The 20,330-nt window shown below is 49.1% G+C and overlaps 8 protein-coding genes across 8 annotated transcripts; 3 read left to right on the top strand and 5 right to left on the bottom strand.

Moving 5' to 3' along the window:
• Positions 1–2: 2 nt before the first annotated feature.
• On the bottom strand, positions 3–2,418 carry F5147DRAFT_764608 (uncharacterized protein). The gene is made up of 3 exons (XM_041440718.1): positions 1,982–2,418; positions 1,791–1,935; positions 3–1,735 (listed from the first exon to the last, which is right to left on the bottom strand). Exons 1-3 carry the CDS (start codon positions 2,060–2,062, stop codon positions 132–134), a joined length of 1,830 nt encoding a protein of 609 aa, XP_041285842.1. The 5' UTR covers positions 2,063–2,418; the 3' UTR covers positions 3–131.
• Positions 2,419–3,686: 1,268 nt separating this feature from the next.
• On the bottom strand, positions 3,687–5,618 carry F5147DRAFT_726226 (Quinolinate phosphoribosyl transferase). Its single transcript, XM_041439166.1, has 11 exons — positions 5,538–5,618; positions 5,358–5,484; positions 5,193–5,308; positions 4,966–5,137; positions 4,737–4,903; positions 4,626–4,675; positions 4,555–4,570; positions 4,379–4,501; positions 4,122–4,323; positions 3,923–4,071; positions 3,687–3,864 (listed from the first exon to the last, which is right to left on the bottom strand). Exons 1-11 carry the CDS (start codon positions 5,598–5,600, stop codon positions 3,802–3,804), a joined length of 1,248 nt encoding a protein of 415 aa, XP_041285841.1. The 5' UTR covers positions 5,601–5,618; the 3' UTR covers positions 3,687–3,801.
• On the bottom strand, positions 5,619–6,650 carry F5147DRAFT_726222 (exoribonuclease, exosome component 4). The gene is made up of 3 exons (XM_041439165.1): positions 6,613–6,650; positions 6,273–6,556; positions 5,619–6,221 (listed from the first exon to the last, which is right to left on the bottom strand). The coding sequence occupies exons 1-3, from the start codon at positions 6,613–6,615 to the stop codon at positions 5,723–5,725; spliced, it is 786 nt and encodes a 261-aa protein (XP_041285840.1). The 5' UTR covers positions 6,616–6,650; the 3' UTR covers positions 5,619–5,722.
• Positions 6,651–7,784: 1,134 nt separating this feature from the next.
• Positions 7,785–11,273, bottom strand: F5147DRAFT_42011 (WD40-repeat-containing domain protein). Its single transcript, XM_041429731.1, has 3 exons — positions 9,906–11,273; positions 9,712–9,856; positions 7,785–9,657 (listed from the first exon to the last, which is right to left on the bottom strand). Exons 1-3 carry the CDS (start codon positions 10,992–10,994, stop codon positions 8,054–8,056), a joined length of 2,838 nt encoding a protein of 945 aa, XP_041285839.1. The 5' UTR covers positions 10,995–11,273; the 3' UTR covers positions 7,785–8,053.
• Positions 11,274–11,715: 442 nt separating this feature from the next.
• F5147DRAFT_726205 (putative methyltransferase) lies at positions 11,716–12,855 on the bottom strand. The gene is made up of 4 exons (XM_041439164.1): positions 12,736–12,855; positions 12,488–12,689; positions 11,792–12,443; positions 11,716–11,732 (listed from the first exon to the last, which is right to left on the bottom strand). Exons 1-3 carry the CDS (start codon positions 12,811–12,813, stop codon positions 11,950–11,952), a joined length of 774 nt encoding a protein of 257 aa, XP_041285838.1. The 5' UTR covers positions 12,814–12,855; the 3' UTR covers positions 11,716–11,732; positions 11,792–11,949.
• A 92-nt stretch (positions 12,856–12,947) lies between these two features.
• F5147DRAFT_726204 (citrate synthase-like protein) lies at positions 12,948–14,876 on the top strand. The gene is made up of 7 exons (XM_041439163.1): positions 12,948–13,001; positions 13,051–13,164; positions 13,211–13,331; positions 13,380–13,731; positions 13,781–13,954; positions 14,005–14,549; positions 14,604–14,876. The coding sequence occupies exons 1-7, from the start codon at positions 12,969–12,971 to the stop codon at positions 14,666–14,668; spliced, it is 1,404 nt and encodes a 467-aa protein (XP_041285837.1). The 5' UTR covers positions 12,948–12,968; the 3' UTR covers positions 14,669–14,876.
• A 482-nt stretch (positions 14,877–15,358) lies between these two features.
• On the top strand, positions 15,359–17,814 carry F5147DRAFT_780712 (heterokaryon incompatibility protein-domain-containing protein; the record flags this gene model as incomplete). The annotated part of the gene is made up of 3 exons (XM_041442495.1): positions 15,359–15,371; positions 15,424–15,644; positions 15,694–17,814. 3 exons carry the CDS (start codon positions 15,359–15,361, stop codon positions 17,812–17,814), a joined length of 2,355 nt encoding a protein of 784 aa, XP_041285836.1.
• Positions 17,815–19,062: 1,248 nt separating this feature from the next.
• Positions 19,063–19,691, top strand: F5147DRAFT_726195 (DUF1748-domain-containing protein). Its single transcript, XM_041439162.1, has 4 exons — positions 19,063–19,219; positions 19,299–19,478; positions 19,526–19,577; positions 19,632–19,691. Exons 1-2 carry the CDS (start codon positions 19,131–19,133, stop codon positions 19,435–19,437), a joined length of 228 nt encoding a protein of 75 aa, XP_041285835.1. The 5' UTR covers positions 19,063–19,130; the 3' UTR covers positions 19,438–19,478; positions 19,526–19,577; positions 19,632–19,691.
• Positions 19,692–20,330: the final 639 nt, after the last annotated feature.

Raw genomic sequence — 20,330 nt, 5'->3', positions numbered from 1 at the left:
TAGGATCGTCGTCTAATTTGGGGATTCACTTGGAACAATACACAACACGATATCGATACGATGCAAAATTCTAAGGGATGTATGTAGAGGGGTTGTCGAGGTATGGAATGAAAACGTCCCGTTCATCGCAGCTACAATATCTCCAGCATCCTGACGTCCATCATGTCGTCAACAGATGCCATGTCCTTAACTTGCGCGATGATATTGTTATCCGAAGCAATTCTCTTATACTCCCCACCCCACTGCTGCGCTAGCAAAAGTCCGCCAAAAGGCTGTCCGAGCCGAACGATCAGCCTCAACTCTCGCGTAGTTTGCTCATTGTATCCGGAAGACCCAGGCTCGGGCCAATCTTCTGTGCTCTGCGTCTCGTTTGCAAAGTTAATCAGCCCGAGATCATGCCGATTCCACGGACGGACGAGCAGGAATGTCTGCTGAGTACGCCTTGCAGGCCAGAATTCAACTAGCCTGTCTTCCGTTGTGACCAGCAGGTCTTGTAGCCCGTCTGCCTTGATGTCATAAGTGAAACATGTATCCCCGTCTTGACCAGGCCTCCGCCTGACTTCTGTGGTAGGATATGCGATGCAAGGCAATTGCAGTCTGGCGTTTGCGAAACGAGGAACGCTGAGCTCCTGAAGAGTGGCATACAGCTTCGGAGCCGACTGCACAGCCATACTATTGTTTCGTAACTTGAAGATCAAATTCCGCATCTCGTCTTCGGATAGAGATGGCAGTGTACATGACGGAGTCTGGTATGAGGAAATCTTGGCTGGGAGACAACTGTTGAACTGAGACGATTGTCCCACCCAGTCCAGGGCTGTGATGTCACCCGAATGGGCTATGATTTCCTGTAATAGCCGCCCGAGCGCCTTTTGTCTTCTCTCTCCATAGATGACAGGAAGATTGACATCAAAAATGCCGAACAAAGAGTAGGCGATGTCTTCCTCCCTCGTAGTGTCACGGTTTGACGCCCATCGGAGTTTCTCTCGGGCATCACTTGTACCCGGATGGAAATCAATGAGCGCCCGCGCATTTATACCAGTTGAACGCTCTAACTCCCTCATGATGCTGACAGACTCCTTGTGGTTGCGTGAGCGGTTATGTAGATATAGGGTCCAATCTGCTTGGTAGAAGAGAACAACTTTAGGAGCGAGGAACTCCTGAACGGTCCATCCTCGCGTGTTCCAAGTGCTGCTTGCGAGCGCCCCAGACTTTGATGAAGAAGGCACGTCCGATAGGTAGACGATGGTGAGCGCTGAGTAGTGATACCAGACGAACATGGAATTCACTGATTGCTGGACCTCCACATTGTTGTTCTGGTCGATGCAGCACGTGTCGCTCCACGCCCAAAGATGCCCCTTATGGCGAGCGACTTTGCAGAACTTCTGCAACTTCACCATGGTTCCAACCGGATCCAAGTTGTATATGACCTTGTCCTGAATGTCGTGTAGTAGCGGCTCATTCCTTTCCCACCTATGGGACAACATGACCCAACTGAAGTACTTTGCAACCACTTCTTTGATGGGCTCCGTCTGGAGGGGCGCAAGCATGCCGAATGAATGTAAAAGCTCTTTGTACTCTGTACTCTCCGTGAATGCATTGATCTGCGCATCTCGATCGCACAAACGTCCAGTAGAGGTGTTGATTAGACGAAGGGGGGCGTTTTCCAGTTGAGCATGAATGGCTCGTCGGATAGCATCTTTTACTTCAGATGGACTAACATATTGCTGGCGTAGCTCTGCAAAGATTGTAAGTCGTCTTCAAGTTCGGCGCTTGAGTTGTCTGAGGCTTACGTCGTATTTGTGGGTCGGGTGCATCATCCAACTTGGAGAGCATGATTGTGAAGGCCTCGAGAGCATCATCATAACGTTGTGCTCCACGAAGCGCTGCATGCTTCAATTCGTACCCCTGATAAGACGAAGGGTCGAGCTCGATGACCTACGAACATTATCACAAATGTTAAGCCGACGGATACTGTCCGCACCTTGTCCGCGTCCAAAAGGGCTTCATGATGTTTTTCGTCCAACTCCAGCTTCCTGCGATGCGTAAAGTATGAGGAATCCATGCCGAATACTGCAGAAAGTGTGTTCTCGATCGGCCAGAGATGAACATTCCCATCATCATCTCCGCTCACGAGCAGTTCTCCTCTGAGAGAAATTGCAACGCAGGAAATATGTGCGGTGTGTTCGAGCGCCTGTCCTATCTGCTGGTGTGAGTTTGTGTTCCACAGGCGCACGATCTTATCGCGCGAGGCGCTTGCAATGAAGGAGCCATCAGAGGAGATGACGAGCGAGTTAATGTAGGAAGCGTGACTTTGAATGCAAGGTTGACCAATCTGTGACCCATTTGAGGAGTCCCAAAACTTGAGTGTTTTGTCATATGATGCAGAGACAAGTTGCTGGCCATCAGGCGACCACACAACGCACTGAACAAAATCTTGGTGGGCGTTGATCCTGAGAAGAAGCTTGCCATTATTCGTGCTCCAAACCCGAATGTTGCGCCATGTTCCGTGTGCTAATTTTAGCCCATCTGGGCTGAAGGCGACAGAGGACACCCAATCCAGGTCACCCTTGAGTGTTGAGAGGATAGCGCCAGTCTCTGCATCCCATATAATAACTGTGCTATCCCATGAACCGCTTGCAACTCTCTTTCCATCGGGGGAAAAGCACACCGAGAACACTCGACCTCTATGCTGCACCAGCGGTTTGAATAGCATTTGCTTGCTCTCAACGTCCCAGATGATGATAGCTCTATCCCATCCGCCACTCGCAGTTCGCCTATCGTCTGGCGATACAGCAACTGAAACCACCTCGCGGCTGTGTCCCTCGAATGGCTCTCCCACGAATGCTCCTTTCTCCACGTCCCAGATTCGCAGGGTTTTATCCTTTGAAGCAGTGACGATCCGTCGACCGTCTTTGAAGAATGCGACTGCCGTCACTGCCTTTGTGTGCACGCGCATCGTGTGTGTTGGTAACTGGGTTGTCTGCGCCGGCGTCCCTCGCCTTCTCACAGCAGGATACGCTTTTTCTGCTACATCGCGCAACCACTCCATATCGCTATACAGGGAGATAGACAGCCAGTAGCGTTTGAAGACGAGGAGTGTACTCTGTGGTTAAGTCGTCTATCTGATGTGTCGCGAGTAGAGCTGGATTTCTATAACCCAATTCATTTAGGCTCTTGAAGGCTTTATATATCGTTTGCTCTATACCACGTTGCTTCAACGCGGATCTCATTCCGCTCCTTCCATTAGTGGATGACTTCCTGCAGCATTCAGAAGTTAGAACGTTGTTCTACTTTCCGGGCACATCACACCATGGACATCTGGAACTACACAGGTAGTCGAAGATGCTATAGACGAGAGCGATGCGTCAGGCTATGTATCATATATCAAGCATCGTAACTTCTCAAAAGCTGTCTTTATAAATATAATCGCATAATTTTCTAGCACTGGTGTGAGAACCTCGCCTCGCAATGGTCGTTCTTTCACCGGTTCTGGCGCCGCAGCCGCGCCGCGCCGATAATCGGGTATGAGCTTTTTTATGACGGCAGCGATCTGAATGCTGTGGCTGTCCGAAAGCACCTCTCTGATGCTACCTATCTGAACTGATGATCAGGGCTCGTTACGTGGCTTTGGCACGTATAATTTAACGCTACAGTCATTCTAGTCTAATACACGACCACCTGGACAATTCGTTGCTGGCCTTTGAACGCCCTGGAGTGACAAGACAACGCCATCCCATCGTCAATCCAAATTCTCATTCACAAAAGTGCCATCACTCACACAGCTACTGGTATACACTGGGTCTACGAGACCGATATCTGGTACATCTCTTTAACCTTTGCCACAACTTCCGGAACTCCCGTATTCTGAAAGAAAAAAGTCAATCAATGACGAGACAAAACCGAGAATCACGACATATCCCACCTTTGTAAGCTCATCACTAATCTTCACACATTCCTTCCCATCAATCGACCCAAGCTTAATCACGATATTCAGCGCCTTGCTCCGTTCCTCGTACCCACTGCTCTTCGTCTTGAAGTCGTTGGTCAGCCAAGTTCCAATACCAAACGAACCTGCACGTGCGGTTAGACCATGAGCAGCCATAGATAAGGCGACGACGCACACTTGAATCCCAGCAGCTGACACTGCTCATTCAACTCCTTCGCCTTCTTGAAATCCAACCCGTCGCTGAAGATGATGGCTTTTTGTGTGTGGTCCATCCCGAGCTCTTCGTACATCCGCTTAGCCCTCGGTGCGAATACTTTTGGGTCTCCCGAGTCTTGACGCAGGGCTTTCCATTGGCTAGCGCGCCTATGATCAAATTCCTATAAATAAAATAAAATCAGAGGCGCTGCGCAGTGACAAAATGGACATGCGTACCCGATAAAACACTTCGGTGGAGAATGTATCTGTGAGCGTGACTGAAAGACTGTCTCCGTAGAGGTTGGACCAGAGGTCTAGAGCTGTCCCAGCAGCGTCTTTGTAATCTCCCAGCGCCGCAACCTAAGTATATTTTTGATCAGAGGAGATTTTATCATCAAGAGAGTGGAACTTGCACCCATGAACCACTCGCTGAAATTCACAAGTCAAAAGTCAGAGAATGAACAAAAAAAGAACAGCTACATACTGAGCGATCGTGCCTATCGCATTGAGGTTGTATCGCATAGCGAAGTAGACCTACGCATCTGCGTCAAAAAAAAACCCCAAAAGGAGACCACCGATATGAAGAATAGCATACATTACTAGTTCCAAAAAATCCCTGCTTCCACTCATGCGCATCCCTCGCCTTGATAAGGCCTCTCACCACTAAATCATGCGTGACGAACGACCGCCTGCGCCGCGTCCCGAATTCGCTGAACGTACATCGTGCGTCTAAAAGGGATGTAGCTTTATGCGTGGCTTGTTCTGGCCCGTGCACGTACTCAGTAGCACGAAAGAATGAAAAATGAACAAGGGGATTGACTCACCTTCCTGGCCGGTATAATCCCAATCTTGTTCTGCATACCGGAAATACATCTCGCACAGACACGCCATGAGCGGGACCTCCCATAAAACGGTCTCCAGCCACAGGCCCCTCGCTTCGATCTTGACGCTGCCCATATCGGGGTCATCGGAAGACGGGAGGAAAGTGGCCGAGATCTACCGGTGCGCGTCAATGGAATGCAAGGAAGGAGCTTGACGGGCATGTAATCACTTGTTCAGGTTTGAACCTGTAAGACTGGAGATAATCGAGGTACGCAGGCTTGAAAAACTTGCATTTATCTTGGAGCCAGGCGCGTTCGTCTTGTGTTAGTTGTACATCGGCGAAACCTGCATGTATTAATTCAGTACACAAAATTGAATAGTCAGAGAAACAAACCGTTCAGCGCTTCACGAAATTTCTGTATGCATGCTCTGGAGAACTGGCGGTGCTTGTCGCGGTGCGTGAATCGATAGACGACTTGCGTAGTGGGATAGTATTCGAAGATAGCCTGTTGCATCGTGAACTGCACAACTGCGTCAGAAGAGGTGACCATGATGGCGCTACTGCGATACATGCCTTGTACAAGTCAGTATCAAGGATCGATACGACCTTGAATTCAGACTGGACGCTAGCGCTCATGATGATGATGATAGGTGGTGTAAAAGAGCTTGGTGTCACTTCAAATTACCGGCACCGATTACCGATCAAGAGTCTTGGTACAAAACGGTTTAACCGAAGCCGCTAGCTACAGTTGGCAGGCATCAATCATATGTCTCCTCAGTCTCCTTCGCTACAACCATTCCGGGCCCGGCCTCAAGTTTATCCACCAAATCACCTGTCCGTTCCCTGAGCGCATCCCTCATCTCACTCCACAACACCTTGCCCGCATCACAAGCAACTCTAAATACCTCCTCAAAGCGATCCATATGCAACCTGGTCTCCATCTGGACAAGCGTGACGCGTCCGGTACGAGGCATCACGCCCACCACGACGCTGGGGACGTCGTTTTCTTCGACTGTGGTTAGATCGAGCAAGGGTTGGGTGCCGTACACGCCACCGCTGATAGCGCAGACAAAGTCGAAGAGGGGGATACCTGCTGTTGCTAGAGCGAGGGTGGAGGCATTTATGCAAGCGGGGAGGAGGCCGCCATCGAGCTGGAGGACGTGTACGAAGATGTCGATTGTGCTGCGTGGATAGAGATGGGTTTGGACGACTGGTTCGAATGTGCTTTTGATTGATGCTGCGAGTTCAAGGAGACGCCTGAGTGGTATTAACGGTGCACATAATAAAGTGGGTATTAATGAGATTTACTTGTCGGATCTGCCTCTTCTTCTTCGTTCACCGACGCCAAAAGGGGCGAGTTGTACTTCGACGTTTAGTGTTGCGCGATCGTGGAATGTTTCGCGTCTTGTTCCTTGTTTTGGTTCGTGTGGACCAAGTACTGAGACGCGTACTTGAGTGAGGCCGTGTGAGTAGGTGACGCTGCCGTCTGCTGTTCCTTGTGGCGCGAAGTTGATAGCTAGTGTTCGTAGTTCATAAGGTCTGCGACCGTCGCTGCGAAGAAGACCAGCATTGAGTAGTTCGATGCGGGATGACTGGATGTGAATATGTGGAAGAGTTATGTTGGGAATATTGAGTAAAGTGGGCGCACCATGGTTGGTCAATATTAATGTCAAGAAAGAACCTGCTTCAAAAGTCTCACGCAAAAAGTTGTACATTGGTTATCTTATCTTATACAGGATTCTTTTGATCTCGACGCATCTGAAGCACACGAGCCATTTCTGACCAGCATTGTGTTCGACCTTTTTTCCTTCTTCCGTTGAGCTATACACTGCATCCAAGATGAGACCTTTTCCCTCTTTCCTTAGTTCTCGTTCCTCAACAAACTGAAAGAGTGGATGAGCATCTAGATGAGTGCGCATCCACTGTGCAAGCGTGCCTTGTGTTTTTGCCTGTTTTGAAGCGGGGATCGATCGGTAAGGAAGCGAGGAATATTAGTCATCGCGGATGACTATGTGATAAAACTCCCGAGCTCCGTTAGACTGAATTTACTTCGTTTTCTTGCTAGGCCTAGGTCAGCCTCGCTCTTGAACTCATCTTACTACACGCCTACTAGTACTCTCCGTCATCACACCATACTATCTGAGTCTGCCTAAAACTCACCCTGCGGATTTCGTGGGCACAAGATACTTCAGCGGTAAGGATCACACATCTTTTGTTATGTGTAGGGCGCCGGTATGTGTCTTTCGCGCATATATATGATATCTGTATTCGAAAAAACCTGAATCTTGTCGATGTTTTGTCATGCCAGTGTCTGCACATATGCCACCGTCCACGACCATCCCTAAAAACAATACATATGATTCACTGCACCCTCAAGGACCAATGTCATAATCCCTCGCAAGCCCAGCACTAAGAGCTGTACCAGTCAATGGCAGCGATGTCTTGCTGTCAATGAGAATGACAACCTGTCTGCGGAGAAGAGTTATGTCTTGTTGTGCGCTACAGCCTCATATTGTGACACACCACCCAAAGATATTTGCTCAATGACCGACCTACTCTGGGGTGAATTGGAGGACACAAGATTCGTCAAGTTCTCAGGTGGGAAGCAAGCAGCGTGCTGAGATGAACGGCGAGATGACGCTATACCAACCACCGTGGAACATCAGGGGCAAACGCAAAGCGTCAGGCACACTTATGTGGAAAACTAGTAGCAGCCTCATTCCAGGCACATTATTCAGGATCATTCTGGGTATGTCATGGATGTCACGGCAGACCGATAGTAGCTAATTGTATCTGTTGCATTACACCGTAAGTACTACTGTCCGCAGTGATGCTTTTCGCGTGGAAGTGATGATCCGCATAGCGTATGCATTAGTACGCAGTACTACAAGAGGCGATGCATCGCAGGTGCGCTTCAGTTACAGCAATCAATGCACGAGAAGGACACCAACCTGTGAGCGCTTGCGCCGGAGCTGTCCTCTTCGTAGGACATCTGATTTGAGGATTATGTTGTCTGTAATACGAGACAATGCATGATACGATACAGGTGTGCTGTCAAAGTATGAAAGAAAATGTCCCGTTCTTCGCAGCTATAATATCTCCATCATTCTGATATCCATCATGTCGTCAACAGATGCCGTGTCCTTAACTTGCGCGATGATATTGTTATCCGAAGCAATTCTCTTATACTCCCCACCCCACTGCTGCGCTAGCAAAAGTCCGCCAAAAGGCTGTCCGAGCCGAACGATCAACCTCAACTCTCGCATAGTGGACTCGTTGTATCCAGGGGACCCAGGCTCAGGCCAATCTTCTACGCTCTGCGTCTCGTCTGCGAAGTTAATCAGCCCGAGATCATGCCGATTCCACGGACGGACGAGCAGGAATGTCCGCCGAGTACGCCTTGCAGGCGAGAATTGAACAAGCTTGTCTTCCGTTATGACCAGCAGGTCTTGTAGCCCGTCTGCCTTGACGTCATAAATGAAACATGTATCCCCGTCTCGACCAGGCCTCCGCCTGACTTCTGTGAGAGGAAATGCGATGCAAGGCAATTGCAGTCTGGCGTTTGCGAAACGAGGAACGCTGAGGTTCTCAAGGAGGGTATACAGTTTCGAAGCCGATTCCACAGCGAAAATATTATTTCGTAATGAGGAGACCGAATTCTGCATGTCGCGTTCAGATAGAGATGGCAGTGCACACGACGGAGTCTTGTATGAGGAAATATCGGCTGGCAGGCAACTGTTGAAGTTGGACGATTGTCCCACCCAGTCCAGGGCCGTGATGTCGCCCGAATGGGCTATGATCTCCTGTAAAAGTCGTCCGAGCGCGTTCTGTCTTTTTTCTCCGTAGATTACAGGGAGGTGGACGCCGAAGATCCAAAACAGTGAATACGCGATATCTTCCTGCAAAGTAGTTACACGCGTTGATGCCCATCGGAGTTTCTCTCGGGCATCTCTTGTACCCGGATGAAAGTCAACAAGCGCCGACGAATTTATGCCTGTTGCATCTTCCAACTCCTGCATGATGCCGACAGACTCCTTGTGGTTGCGTGAGCGGTCGTCGAGATATGGGGTCCAATCTGCTTGGTAGAAGAGAACAACTTTAGGAGCGAGGAACTCCTGAACGGTCCATCCTCGCGTGTTCCAAATGCTGCTTGCGAGCGCCCCAGACTCTGACGAAGGAGGCACGTCCGATAGGTAGACGATGGTGAGCGCTGAGTAGTGATACCAGACGAACATGGAGTTCACTGATTGCTGGACCTCCACATTGTTGTTCTGGTTGATGCAGCACGTATCACTCCACGCCCAACGATGCCCCGCATCACGAGCGACTTCGCAGAACTTCTGTAACTTCACCACGGTTCCAACCGGATCCAAGTCATATATGTCCCTGCCCTGAATGTCGTGCAGTAGCGGCTCATTCCTTTCCCACCTATGGGACAACATGACCCAGCTGAAGTACTTCGCGACCGCTTCTTTGATAGACTCCGTTTGGTCGGGCGCATGCATCATCAATGAATGCAAAAGCTCTTTGTGCTCTGTACTCTCCGTGAATGCGTTTATCTGTGCATCTCGATCGCACAAACGTCCAGTAGAGGTGTTGATTAGACGAAGGGGGGCATTTTCCAGTTGAGCATGAATGGCTCGTCGGATAGCATCTTTTACTTCAGATGGATTGACATATTGCTGGCGTAGCTCTGCAAAAATTGTAAGTCGTCTTTAGGTCAGCGTTTGAGTTGTCTGAGGCTTACGTCGTATTTGTGGGTCGAGTGTATCATCCAACTTGGAGAGCATGATTGTGAAGGCCTTGAATGCATCATCATAGCGTTGTAATCCATGAAGTGCTGCATGCTTCAACTCGTACCCGAGGTAAGACGAAGGGTCGAGCTCGATGATCTACGAACATCATCACAAATGTGAAAACAACGACGAATATCGTCCGCACCTTTTCCGCATCCGAAAGAGCCTCTGCATAAAGCTTTTGGCCCAACTTCACCTTACTGCGATGCGCAAGGTATGAGGAGCCCGTCCCGAATGCTGCAGAAAGTATGTTCCCGATCGACCATAGATGAACATTCCCATCATCGTCTCCACTCACGAGCAGTTCTCCACTGGGAGAAATTGCAACGCAGAAAACACGTGCAGTGTGTTTGAGTGGTTGTGCTATCTGTTTGTGTGACTTTATGTCCCACAGGCGCACAGTATAGTCGTCCGAGGCAGTTGCATTGAAGACACCATCAGAAGAAATGGCAAGTGACCTAATGGAGGAAGTGTGACCAGTGCAAGGTTGACCGATCTGTGACCCATTTGAGGAGTCCCAAAACTTGATTGTTTCGTCATTTGATGCAGAGACAAGCTGCTGGCCGTCAGGCGACCACACAACTTGAATGCTGTTATAAACCCAATCGTTGTCATGAGCTTTGATGTCGAACTGAACCTCTGCGTTATCGGCGGGGCTCCAAATCCGAATATTGCGATATAATCCGTATGCTAATCTTAGCCCGTCCGGGCTGAAGGCGACACACGACACCGAACTCCAACACTCGAGGGTTGAGAGGACCGCGCCGGTCTCCGTATCCCATATGATAACTGTTTCATCCCATGACCCGCTCGCAAGTCTCTTGCCATCGGGGGAGAAACACACCGAGGACACCCGGCGCATATGCTTCTCCAGCGGTTTGAAAAGCATCTGGTTGCTCTGGACATTCCAGATGATGATGGCTCCATCATCTCCACCACTCGCAATTCGTCTATCGTCTGGAGATACGGTAACTGACGTCACGACGTCACTATGGCCCTCGAATGGCCCTCCCACACATGCTCTTTTCTCCACGTTCCAGATTCGCAGGGTTCTATCCTTCGAAGCAGTGACGATCCATCGACCATCTTTGAAGAATGCGACTGCCCGCACTGTCTTTGTGTGCACCCGTATCGTGTGTGTTGGCACCAGTTGGGTTGTCTGCGCCGGCGTCGAGCGCCTTCTCACAATAAGAGACGCTTCTTTTGATCCATCGCCGCGGCGAAATCTTGACATATCCCTGAACAGGGAAATGGACGGTCAGTAGCGTTTGAAGTTGATGAGGAGCGTACTTTGTGGTTAAGTCGTCGATCTTATGTGTCGTGAGTAGATCTGAAGTTCTGCCCACAACCCAGTTGATATAGGCTCTTTATATATCGTTTGCTCCACACCACGTTGCTCCAGCGTGCATCTAATCGTGCTCCTCCTTATCCGAATCAGCATCTGTCTATAAACGCCTGTCATATTTAATTCCTTCATTCTGTCCGGGCTTCAGCACAGCATTGATTATTCCCCTATATTATTCCTAAGAATTATAATGGAAGAATTACGCTTGACGGATGCCCCGAAATTTCACTTTCTATTAAGTGATACCACTTCGTCCTTCAGGTAGATCACTCCTGCCAGACGCAATCCCTATCATGACTTCATTCCAGGTACAAGAGTCTCACAATGGACATTTGACATCGCAAAATATCAAAAGCCGTCTTTATAGTCATGATCCATCACCGGCGCGGGGAACTCATTTCACAATGTTCTTTCTTTCACTGGCTCCGGCGCTGACAGTGCTGAAAAATCGGGTATCAGTTTTTTCCTACAATAGTCGCGATCTGGATGCTAAAGCTTTCTGCGGGTATCACTCTCATACCACCCATCTGACCTAAGAGATCAGGGCTGCCAGCTGCTAACTGTCAAAATCTCACCTATCAGTTCTGGAGTAGATTTACAAGAGACATAGGAACAATCCTTGGTGCGCTTCTTTGACGCATATGATTTAATGCTGGAGTAATTCTCATGCACGACTGCCAGGATGCTTTGTCGTTGAGCTTTGAACGACCTGGCGTGACAAGGCGCGTGTTCTGCAAGAAAGACAGAAAGACAATACAAAACTGAGAATCACGACAGTCAAGCTCGAAGAGCCTGTTTTCAAGTCTCGTGCAAAAATTGTACATTTGTTATCTTATCTTATATACTACGTATTTATTCTTTTGACCTCAATGCGTCTGAAGCATGCGAGCCACTTCTGGCCAGCATTGCGTTCTACCTTTTTCCCTTCTTCCGTTGAACTATACACTGCATCCAAGATGGGACCTTTTCCCTCATTCCTTAGTTCTTGTTCCTCAACAAACTGAAAGAGTGGATGAGCATCTAGATGAGCGCGCATCCACTGTGCAAGATCCTCGACATCGGTGATGGTGTAGACGATTCCACCTGGTGCGAGGACGTACGCGTATTCTGCAAGAAGGGTGGGTGATATGATGCGTGCCTTGTGTTTGCGTATTTTGAAGTGGGGATCGGGGAAGAGGAAGAAGAGAGCGGTGAGGGAAGCTTTTTGAAAGAAGTTTGGAAGGAATTTCATGGCGTTGGCGCGGATGACTGATACATTTTGATAATTGTCTGAGGTTGCGCGGAGTGCGGTGATACGATCTTGGACATACTGTGTTACTTGAACACGAATTTCAAGACCTGCGGATATAAGAAAGGGGTTTACATAAGACTGATTGACTGACCGACGATGAGAGTGTCAGGGAATTGAGGTGCTAGTGTGATTAACAGACCACCAAATCCACATCCAATATCTGCAAAGGATGGTCTCTGGTTTCCAAAGGCTGGATAATGAATTGACCAATCGATTGAATCAGGTGATGATGGATACACGAGTGAATGGTCAGAGAATGGATTCGCATGCGCTCGTTGTCTGTAATGTTTTTTCTGTTCAAAGATTAGTCTTTTATTTATTAGATCTGACTGGACTGACTTGTGGGAGCACTGAAGTTGCGTTGCTCATCGTTGCCGCCGCTGCCGCCGTCGACGCCGTTCTCTTTCGCTTTGGCATTTTCCTCGGTCACGGTTCGGTTCTCGCCCGCGTTGCTCCCGCGTCGACCCACTGTTGACATTTTTCCCGTGGTCCGATGTTTTCCGATATTCTCCCTCTTAAATTTCAATTTCAATTTCACCCCGGCTTTCAATTTCTTCTCTCCACTCTCCATCATGGTCGCTGCTCTCCGTAATGTCTTCAATGTCGTAGGTCAACTTTCACCCTGTAAAAGCTAACACTAATCCTTCTTTCTAGTCACGCTCTCCACTACTTGCACGTACCTCAATTCGACTCTCTTCAACAACAGCTTCAAGACACCTTACTCTCAAAGAACGTCTTGCCGAGCTCATCCCTACAGAAATAGAAAAGGTTTGTGTTCTATTATTTCACCCTTGTCACGCTTATTCCTTCCCAGGTAAAAGCAATACGAGCAGAACATGGTAAAAAGGCTTTCGGTCCCGTGACAGTCGACCAACTCTATGGTGGTATGCGTGGTCTCCCGGCCCTCATCTGGGATGGCTCCGTACTCGACCCAGGTTCGTCATCTTGTCTTTCTCATCATTTCCCATCTCACGCCTGTCTAGAGGATGGTATCCGTTTCCGTGGAAAGTCCATCGACGAGTGCAAGAGCCTTCTACCTGCAGCACCAGGTGGCTCGGAACCCCTTCCAGAAGGTCTCTTCTGGCTTCTCCTCACCGGTGAAATTCCATCCAAGGAACAGGTTGCAGAGCTTAGCCGTGACTGGGCTGCTCGCGCTGAGATACCTGATTTCGTCAAGGAGATTATCGACCGTTGCCCTCCCACCCTCCATCCCATGAGCCAGTTCTCCATGGCAGTCACCGCACTCAACCATGACTCTGCCTTTGCCAAGGCATACCAAGACGGTGTCTCTAAGAAGGAATACTGGGGTTACACATTTGAGGACTCCATGGATCTGTCAGTATCCATCCTCCGTTCAGTCAGCCAATCCTCACCTCCCCCTTAGCATTGCCAAACTCCCCAACATTGCAGGTCGCATATACCGCAACGTATTTGGTGATGGAAAACTCCCTGCCATCGACAACAGCAAAGATTACTCCGCTAACCTCGCAACCCTTCTCGGTTTCGGTGACAACGAGGCTTTCGTCGAGCTCCTTCGTCTCTACATCACCATCCACACGTATGTCTTCATTCGTTTATACTAATCAACACAAACTAACACCACCCAAGCGACCACGAAGGCGGCAATGTTTCCGCTCACACCGGTAAACTCGTCGGCTCCGCCCTCTCCGACCCCTTCCTCGCATTCGGCGCCTCCCTCAACGGTCTCGCAGGCCCCCTCCACGGCCTTGCCAACCAAGAAGTCCTCCTCTGGCTCCGCAAAATGCAATCTCAAATCGGCGAAAATGCCACAGACGACGCCGTCAAATCTTACGTCTGGTCCACCCTCAAAGGTGGCCAAGTCGTCCCCGGCTACGGTCACGCTGTCCTCCGCAAGACTGATCCCCGCTACACCGCCCAGCGCGAGTTCGCCCTCAAGAACCTTCCCAATGACCCTCTCTTCAAACTCGTTGGTCAGATTTACGATATCGTCCCTAGTATTTTGTTGGAGGCGGGTAAGGCAAAGAACCCGTGGCCGAATGTGGACGCCCATTCCGGTGTGCTGCTGACCCATTATGGGCTCCATCAAATGCAGTTCTATACCGTGCTGTTTGGTGTTTCCCGTGCGTTTGGGGTGGCTGCTCAGTTGATCTGGGATCGTGCCCTTGGTGCTCGTGAGTGTCGATTCATCTAATCTGGACTGATGGGATACTGAATGTATGTTATAGCTTTGGAACGTCCGAAATCGTACTCGAGTGAAGCTATCCAGAAAATGTTCAAGGACAAGCACTGATGGATTCTTGCTTGTTTCGGGTGTTGTTTTCGCATATCATTATGGCTACATGATTCATAGACTACCTTAAATCCATGAGCTATTGTTGTTCTAGGGAATGCATAGACTTGACTTTACCTGTTCCTCAAGCCCAAGTATAACCGGGCACTTCGCAGGAGACATGGACGGTGTGTAAGGTCGTGTCCAAAGCCTACAGCTACCATATTTCCAATCTGGAACTAATTTCGATCTCAGTCCAATATTTGCAGTCTGAGCCTTAGGCAGGGGCCGCAGGGCAGTATATTCCAGCTTCTAATGTCTCATCCCAAATTCTAGTGGCATTCTCCAGCATCACAGCACCGAAAACGCAGTAAAAAAAAGCTAATCAACGCTTGTAATATGCAACCCTCATCTGACCGCCTCCATCGAGCGCTACGTATGGAGAAAGACCTTTCTGCTATTTTTGAACGGCCTGTGTATTATAAGAACACCATCACCCACTGCTCCATTTGTGATTCTATGATTCAAGGCAGAGGTGCGCTAGCTGTATCACTTTATCTTTGGACAGGTTTATCTACGGCGGCGATGTACATAAAGGTACGTTTCCCACTGCCAATAAAACACAGCCTGTCATACCAATTTCCGTCGCGCATCTCTTGCCTACCTAGAGTCAAACCAAAGTCCTCTCGGTGAACCTCGCGACTCATCATTATGATTCCTCCAGGTGGGTATCATGCCTCTATGATGTTTTCCGCCATTTTTACCACGTATTCAAGTCATCCATGAGGAGCTTACAGCACAACTCACTGATGCTCCTGAGACTCTCCGTCAGGTCTCAGATCATAGTTGGGCCTTTGTTGGAATTATTGGAGGAGCCGCTCTTGTGGTTTGGGTGTTTTGGCTATCGGTCATCCGCATATGCAAACTCAAAACAAACATCGCATCCTCTGAATCCGCCCCTCTCCTAAATCCAGATCAACCACCAACCCATGGTCAGGTGAGCATGCCCACTTACCCGGCGCAACGTGATTGAAGAGCACGAATAGAGGGATCTCACCGTCACGTCCACGCTCCTATGTCACGTCTGTACAAATCTAGATTTTCACAAGATCTTCCTCGATGGTATCCTACCAAAGGAGGAGATCCCGCTTGGTTCGCTATCGTCCATCTTGGAGAAATCTTACCAATGCAGTTTCTGCCGCCTCATATCCTTTCATGTCCGTCGAACATGGAAGTTGGATGAGGTTCCTCACGTCGATCTCTCGGGGCTTGGGCTTGGGGTGTACTCGAAGAATTGTGGGTGTATTCGGAAGCCCTTTTATCAGCCTGAATTCCGTTGCCACCGCTTGCATGTCGTCAAGACGAAGGACACAGGAGGCCTTTGGAAGAAATATTTAGCTTTAGGAGAAGGAAGTCCGTTAATCATTCACCTCTTGCAAGAAGATGCTTTCAAATTCGGAAGACCAGCCGACCTTCATGGCCGTAGGGTGAAGAACACCGTGGATATTGATCTGATGCGGAAGTGGATTAGCCTGTGCCAGGAGAACCATGGAGATAAATGCGGAAACGTTTGGAAAATGCACAGGAAGCTGCCAGGGTTTGTGAGAGTGGTGGATGTAGTTTCGATGGCCGTGGTTCTTGCGCCTTCTGGCTGTCGTTATCTCACCCTCAGTTATGTTTGGGGAAGCATCGGTGCAGAATATTGGACGACGAAGGGTAACATAGCGGAACGCTCCACGCCTGGCGGACTGAACGCGTTGAACCTACCCGAGACCATCGCTGATTCGATTCTATTCGTTCGACAACTCGGTGAACGTTACTTATGGATCGATGCTCTATGTATCATTCAAGACGATTTACTTGACAAGTCCATTCAGCTACGTGCTATGGATTTGGTCTACGGCCTATCTCACCTCACGATAGTCGCTGCTAGCGCCATGACGGCTCGAGACCCTCTACCAGGATGCCGCCCACGAACTAGAACACTGCAACAGCACATCGAGGTCGTTCAAGGACTTCATCTCTACGTCGCTCCTCCAAGGCTTGGGGAGGCTCTCGCTCAATCCACGTGGAATACGCGTTGTTGGACATATCAAGAGAGCGCGCTCTCCTGCCGAAGGATATACTTCACTGGGCCACAAGTCTATTTTGAGTGCAAATGTGACATTTTCTGCGAAGACATCGTCGCCGAAAGCAAGTGTCTCCCACTCTCCCACAGCTTCCTCCAGTCGTCATTTGGAGAACCTTTCCCATACCTTGATTTAGTTTCGAGTTACACGGTGACTGTTGATAGGTATACACCGCGCAATCTCACCGTGGAATCGGATGTTGTTGATGCTTTTACTGGAGTAACAAACGCTTTAGCGATGGCATTTGAGCTCGGTGACCCTGACAAAACTTTTCAATATGCAATGATGTTGCCAGACATGCATCTCGCACTTCTCTGGCAGCACGATCCACAAACACCTCGCACTCGTCGTTTGCTTCCTGACGGAGGCAACCCACCTTGGCCTTCCTGGGCATGGGCTGCGTGGCGTGGCGGTGTCATCTACAGGGGGGTGGATGTGTATTTGAGAACTCGAATGGGCAATTTGGGCAGTGCACCATCAGTGGAGGAGACACTTGTTGATCCTTGGTACATTGTGGACCACAATGGAGATACAGTGCAGCTTGCTGTTCACCAGGTCTCCTGGGTCGTTTTGAGAGCAAATGAAGAAGAACATGCATATTCTGCTCCGCGAGGGATCTTAGACCCAACGGAACTGACGCTAGACATTCATCGACCGCTAGAACCAGGCACTCTCGTTTTCCGCACGACTTGCAGCCACTTTCGCATTTCACGGCGAGGTGGTGAAGAACCAAGTGCATATGCTCACGGTCTCTTCGATATTCTCTCTATTGCATCTTTTTCTCCCATTTGGGTTGGCACTGCCGTCCTGCCATTAGAACCTACTCTGCCATCTTCTCTCGACTTCATCGTCCTTTCTCGCACTAGTTCACGCGGCGTATACGACGAAGAAAACCTTATGGGTTATGATGGATGCTTGTTGAATGTGATGGCGGTAAGTCAGGATGAGGGCTTGATGGAACGTGTCGGGTTGGGCGTCATTCATGAAGCCGCCTGGGTTGCATCAAGGCCGGAAAAGAAGGTAGTGTTTCTCCGGTAATGGCTAGTGATAATGTACCTCGGTTGTTTATGTACCAAATTCACGTCCTTTGGATTGTTGGGGATGCAGTCTGCAGATTTGGACAGCAATTTTCGCATCGGTCTGGATGCATTGATTGGCATGAGGTGAACTACTCCTGAGTACTTAGTTATGGGTCGTGTCTCAGGTGCAGACTTGAAGTGCGAGACGTCGAGACAACGATACAGATTTCTTAGAATTTGGTACGCAACTTAAGGTCATTCCACATGTATAGATCTGTTTGTCCATTTCTCCCGCGGAGCAAAACATCAATATAACTATTGAAGAAATCCGACTGCAACATATCGTGAATATAAATCATGGTAGTTTGAGCCACGCGGAATTACAGTCTACCGAAGCCAGGCTCATCGACATCGATGTTCCAACAACTAATAGTTGGTCGATCGCACAAAGTGCTGACAGTGGCCCGGCATACCAGTCAAGCGCAGTTTAGCGTCATGAAAAATGTGCTCTTTCCCGGTAGAGTGCAACGGTCAACGTTTTGATAAATGTCTGTCACATCGAACAGACACGGACAGAGTACTAGGTCGACGATGAAACAGTAAGTAACCCCCATGGCGTCTGGGCGCAAAACCGTTATTTTGTCAAAGTTCCCTAGCAAGAGTATGACTACACCCTGCTATTATAGCCTAGAAGGATATAAATTGATACTCAGTGCTCACCAAGTTGTGTTGCTTCTCTTATATCGACATTCCGTTGAAATTACTGATACTGTCGAGAACTGTGTCAATGTTTTAGTCTTTGTCACTGCACACCTTCCTGCTACAGAATGTGCAGTATTTCCAAGTTGAAATCTGATGCGGATGTCCTAGGTGTAGCCTAATGAACGAAATATTCAATGAGTTCGAACAAGCACACACTCAAGCGAGTCGTCACAAACTGAAATTGGCATTCATGCAGTCCTTGTCATTGGCAAGCAATGATTTCGGGCAAATAGACATATTACAACCGCTTCCCTGTAGGGCTGCCCGAGCATCCGGTTAAACTCGGAGTTGTGGGGCCTATCTGATGCTTGTAGTTGCGCTGCGCCAAGCCTCAGGCGCCCAAACGATGAGTGTAGGACTTCCAAATGAAAGGATCATGAACCTGTTGGCCCCATCGACAGGCGGCCACTAATATGGAAGGAGACTGTCTTCTAGTTCTATTTTTGTCCGACTTGGGCGGGACCATGAGAGCGCTGTACCGAAGAGTTTCCTTTTTGCGAACACAATTCTTAATCGCTAACCACCATTACCCAAGCTAGCACACCTCTTACTTGACACAATTATTATCACTTCATGGCCCTAGGCAGAATCGTGCATTATGCTGTAGACGCAGTGCTAGTTTCAACTGTCGTCGCCGGCATCCGGCGGTCGAGTGGATTCGCGTGAGTGCTTAAGCCTCATGTCCCACATTCAACATTAATGTGAACGACATCGGTTTCGCCCGGCTCATGCGCTCTTCAGCGTTGACACTAGTCTGATATCAGACCCAACCATGCGCTCAGTTGCTGATCGTTTCCTCGGCGTTGGCGAAACTATATTCGACATGGCCACAGCTACGTCTGTTAATAGTGATTATTTCAAGAAGGACTCGAGGAGATAGTAGACGATGTCTTATGTACGAGCGAAGAGGTGGTCATGAAGGTCTGGCAGTCACCCCTACTAGAGATGAACCTCTCATGTCTCAGCAGAATCAAATAGTCAACGGACGCCAGCGTCTCGTTATTCATAGTGAGAGATGATGTCAATACTATTCACAGAGCTTCTAAGCACATGTACTGAAGTACTTTGAGGTAGTGCCCATGAATTTTAAGATATTGGCTTGTCGTGATCCCTTCCAAATGTTCGGGAACATGGAGTGGGTTTCGTGGTGGACGTTTCTGGTCCTGAGTTGACGGAGGCTGCATGCTGCACTCGCAAACGGATTCTCGACTAGATTGAATCAAAGTTGTCTCTGAAATCCGTGCTCATCAGTTCGTAAGTATCTTATAGTCGCGGCGAGATAGTACTTTGGAATCATCGAGCTCGTACAAATCGCGCACATACTTACAGCAACTCCCCTGTGTATGTATGAGATAGTTTGTTTAGGCCACTTAGAAAGTATTGAGTGTCGTTCATTCTTTGTACGGCAAATTCGTTGTCGGAGGAACAAGCATGCGACGTTGCGGTTGAATTATTGATGGGACTCAGCTGCCGCCAATCTTTTATCTTCCTGCCGTTGGGGCAACTTGGGCCACAGCTACATCGCTCGTGAGCTTTTTCGGAAGTAGTGAGCAGAGGCAGCACGTACATTATTTGTCTTCCACGCCATAGTAATTGCGCCAAGTGCGCCATCAACGACAAGTCCAAAGACAGGCTGGTCTGTGATGCCGAGCTCGGACTTGAAGGAAGGTAACCGCCGAAACCAGGTAAGTGTTAGTCTGGTTCATGGAGGACGGCTCGATGTTGAGATGGTGAAATGGTCCCTCTTCTTGTATTCGGCCAACAGCCTTGGTG

This window comes from Suillus discolor (assembly GCF_016758755.1).
Source record: "Suillus discolor strain FC423 chromosome Unknown F5147scaffold_113, whole genome shotgun sequence".
NCBI lineage: Eukaryota > Fungi > Basidiomycota > Agaricomycetes > Boletales > Suillaceae > Suillus > Suillus discolor.
Note: the sequence above shows the minus strand (reverse complement) of the source record. Positions and strands in the feature narration are given on the sequence as shown.

Excerpts from the sequence above, each read along its gene's own strand:
- F5147DRAFT_42011 (XM_041429731.1), bottom strand. The coding sequence starts at position 10,994 with ATGTCAAGATTTCGCCGCGGCGATGGATCAAAAGAAGCGTCTCTTATT. Across the intron at positions 9,857-9,905 it reads CTCTTTCGGATGCGGAAAAG|ATCATCGAGCTCGACCCTTC; the intron begins GTGCGGACGATA and ends TGATGTTCGTAG. Across the intron at positions 9,658-9,711 it reads ACTCGACCCACAAATACGAC|AGCTACGCCAGCAATATGTC; the intron begins GTAAGCCTCAGA and ends CAATTTTTGCAG.
- F5147DRAFT_726204 (XM_041439163.1), top strand. The coding sequence starts at position 12,969 with ATGGTCGCTGCTCTCCGTAATGTCTTCAATGTC. Across the intron at positions 13,732-13,780 it reads TTTGAGGACTCCATGGATCT|CATTGCCAAACTCCCCAACA; the intron begins GTCAGTATCCAT and ends CCTCCCCCTTAG. Across the intron at positions 13,955-14,004 it reads CTCTACATCACCATCCACAC|CGACCACGAAGGCGGCAATG; the intron begins GTATGTCTTCAT and ends ACACCACCCAAG.
- F5147DRAFT_726205 (XM_041439164.1), bottom strand. The coding sequence starts at position 12,813 with ATGCCAAAGCGAAAGAGAACGGCGTCGACGGCGGCAGCGGCGGCAACG. Across the intron at positions 12,690-12,735 it reads CAACTTCAGTGCTCCCACAA|AAAAAACATTACAGACAACG; the intron begins GTCAGTCCAGTC and ends ATCTTTGAACAG. Across the intron at positions 12,444-12,487 it reads CCCTGACACTCTCATCGTCG|GTCTTGAAATTCGTGTTCAA; the intron begins GTCAGTCAATCA and ends TTATATCCGCAG.
- F5147DRAFT_764608 (XM_041440718.1), bottom strand. The coding sequence starts at position 2,062 with ATGGATTCCTCATACTTTACGCATCGCAGGAAGCTGGAGTTGGACGAA. Across the intron at positions 1,936-1,981 it reads CCCTTTTGGACGCGGACAAG|GTCATCGAGCTCGACCCTTC; the intron begins GTGCGGACAGTA and ends TAATGTTCGTAG. Across the intron at positions 1,736-1,790 it reads ACCCGACCCACAAATACGAC|AGCTACGCCAGCAATATGTT; the intron begins GTAAGCCTCAGA and ends CAATCTTTGCAG.
- F5147DRAFT_726222 (XM_041439165.1), bottom strand. Across the intron at positions 6,222-6,272 it reads AGAAGAGGCAGATCCGACAA|GCGTCTCCTTGAACTCGCAG; the intron begins GTAAATCTCATT and ends AATACCACTCAG.
- F5147DRAFT_726226 (XM_041439166.1), bottom strand. The coding sequence starts at position 5,600 with ATGAGCGCTAGCGTCCAGTCTGAATTCAAGGTCGTATCGATCCTTGAT. Across the intron at positions 4,324-4,378 it reads CCACCGAAGTGTTTTATCGG|GAATTTGATCATAGGCGCGC; the intron begins GTACGCATGTCC and ends TTTTATTTATAG. Across the intron at positions 3,865-3,922 it reads TTAGTGATGAGCTTACAAAG|AATACGGGAGTTCCGGAAGT; the intron begins GTGGGATATGTC and ends TTTTTCTTTCAG.
- F5147DRAFT_726195 (XM_041439162.1), top strand. The coding sequence starts at position 19,131 with ATGGCCCTAGGCAGAATCGTGCATTATGCTGTAGACGCAGTGCTAGTT. Across the intron at positions 19,220-19,298 it reads CGGCGGTCGAGTGGATTCGC|CGTTGACACTAGTCTGATAT; the intron begins GTGAGTGCTTAA and ends TGCGCTCTTCAG.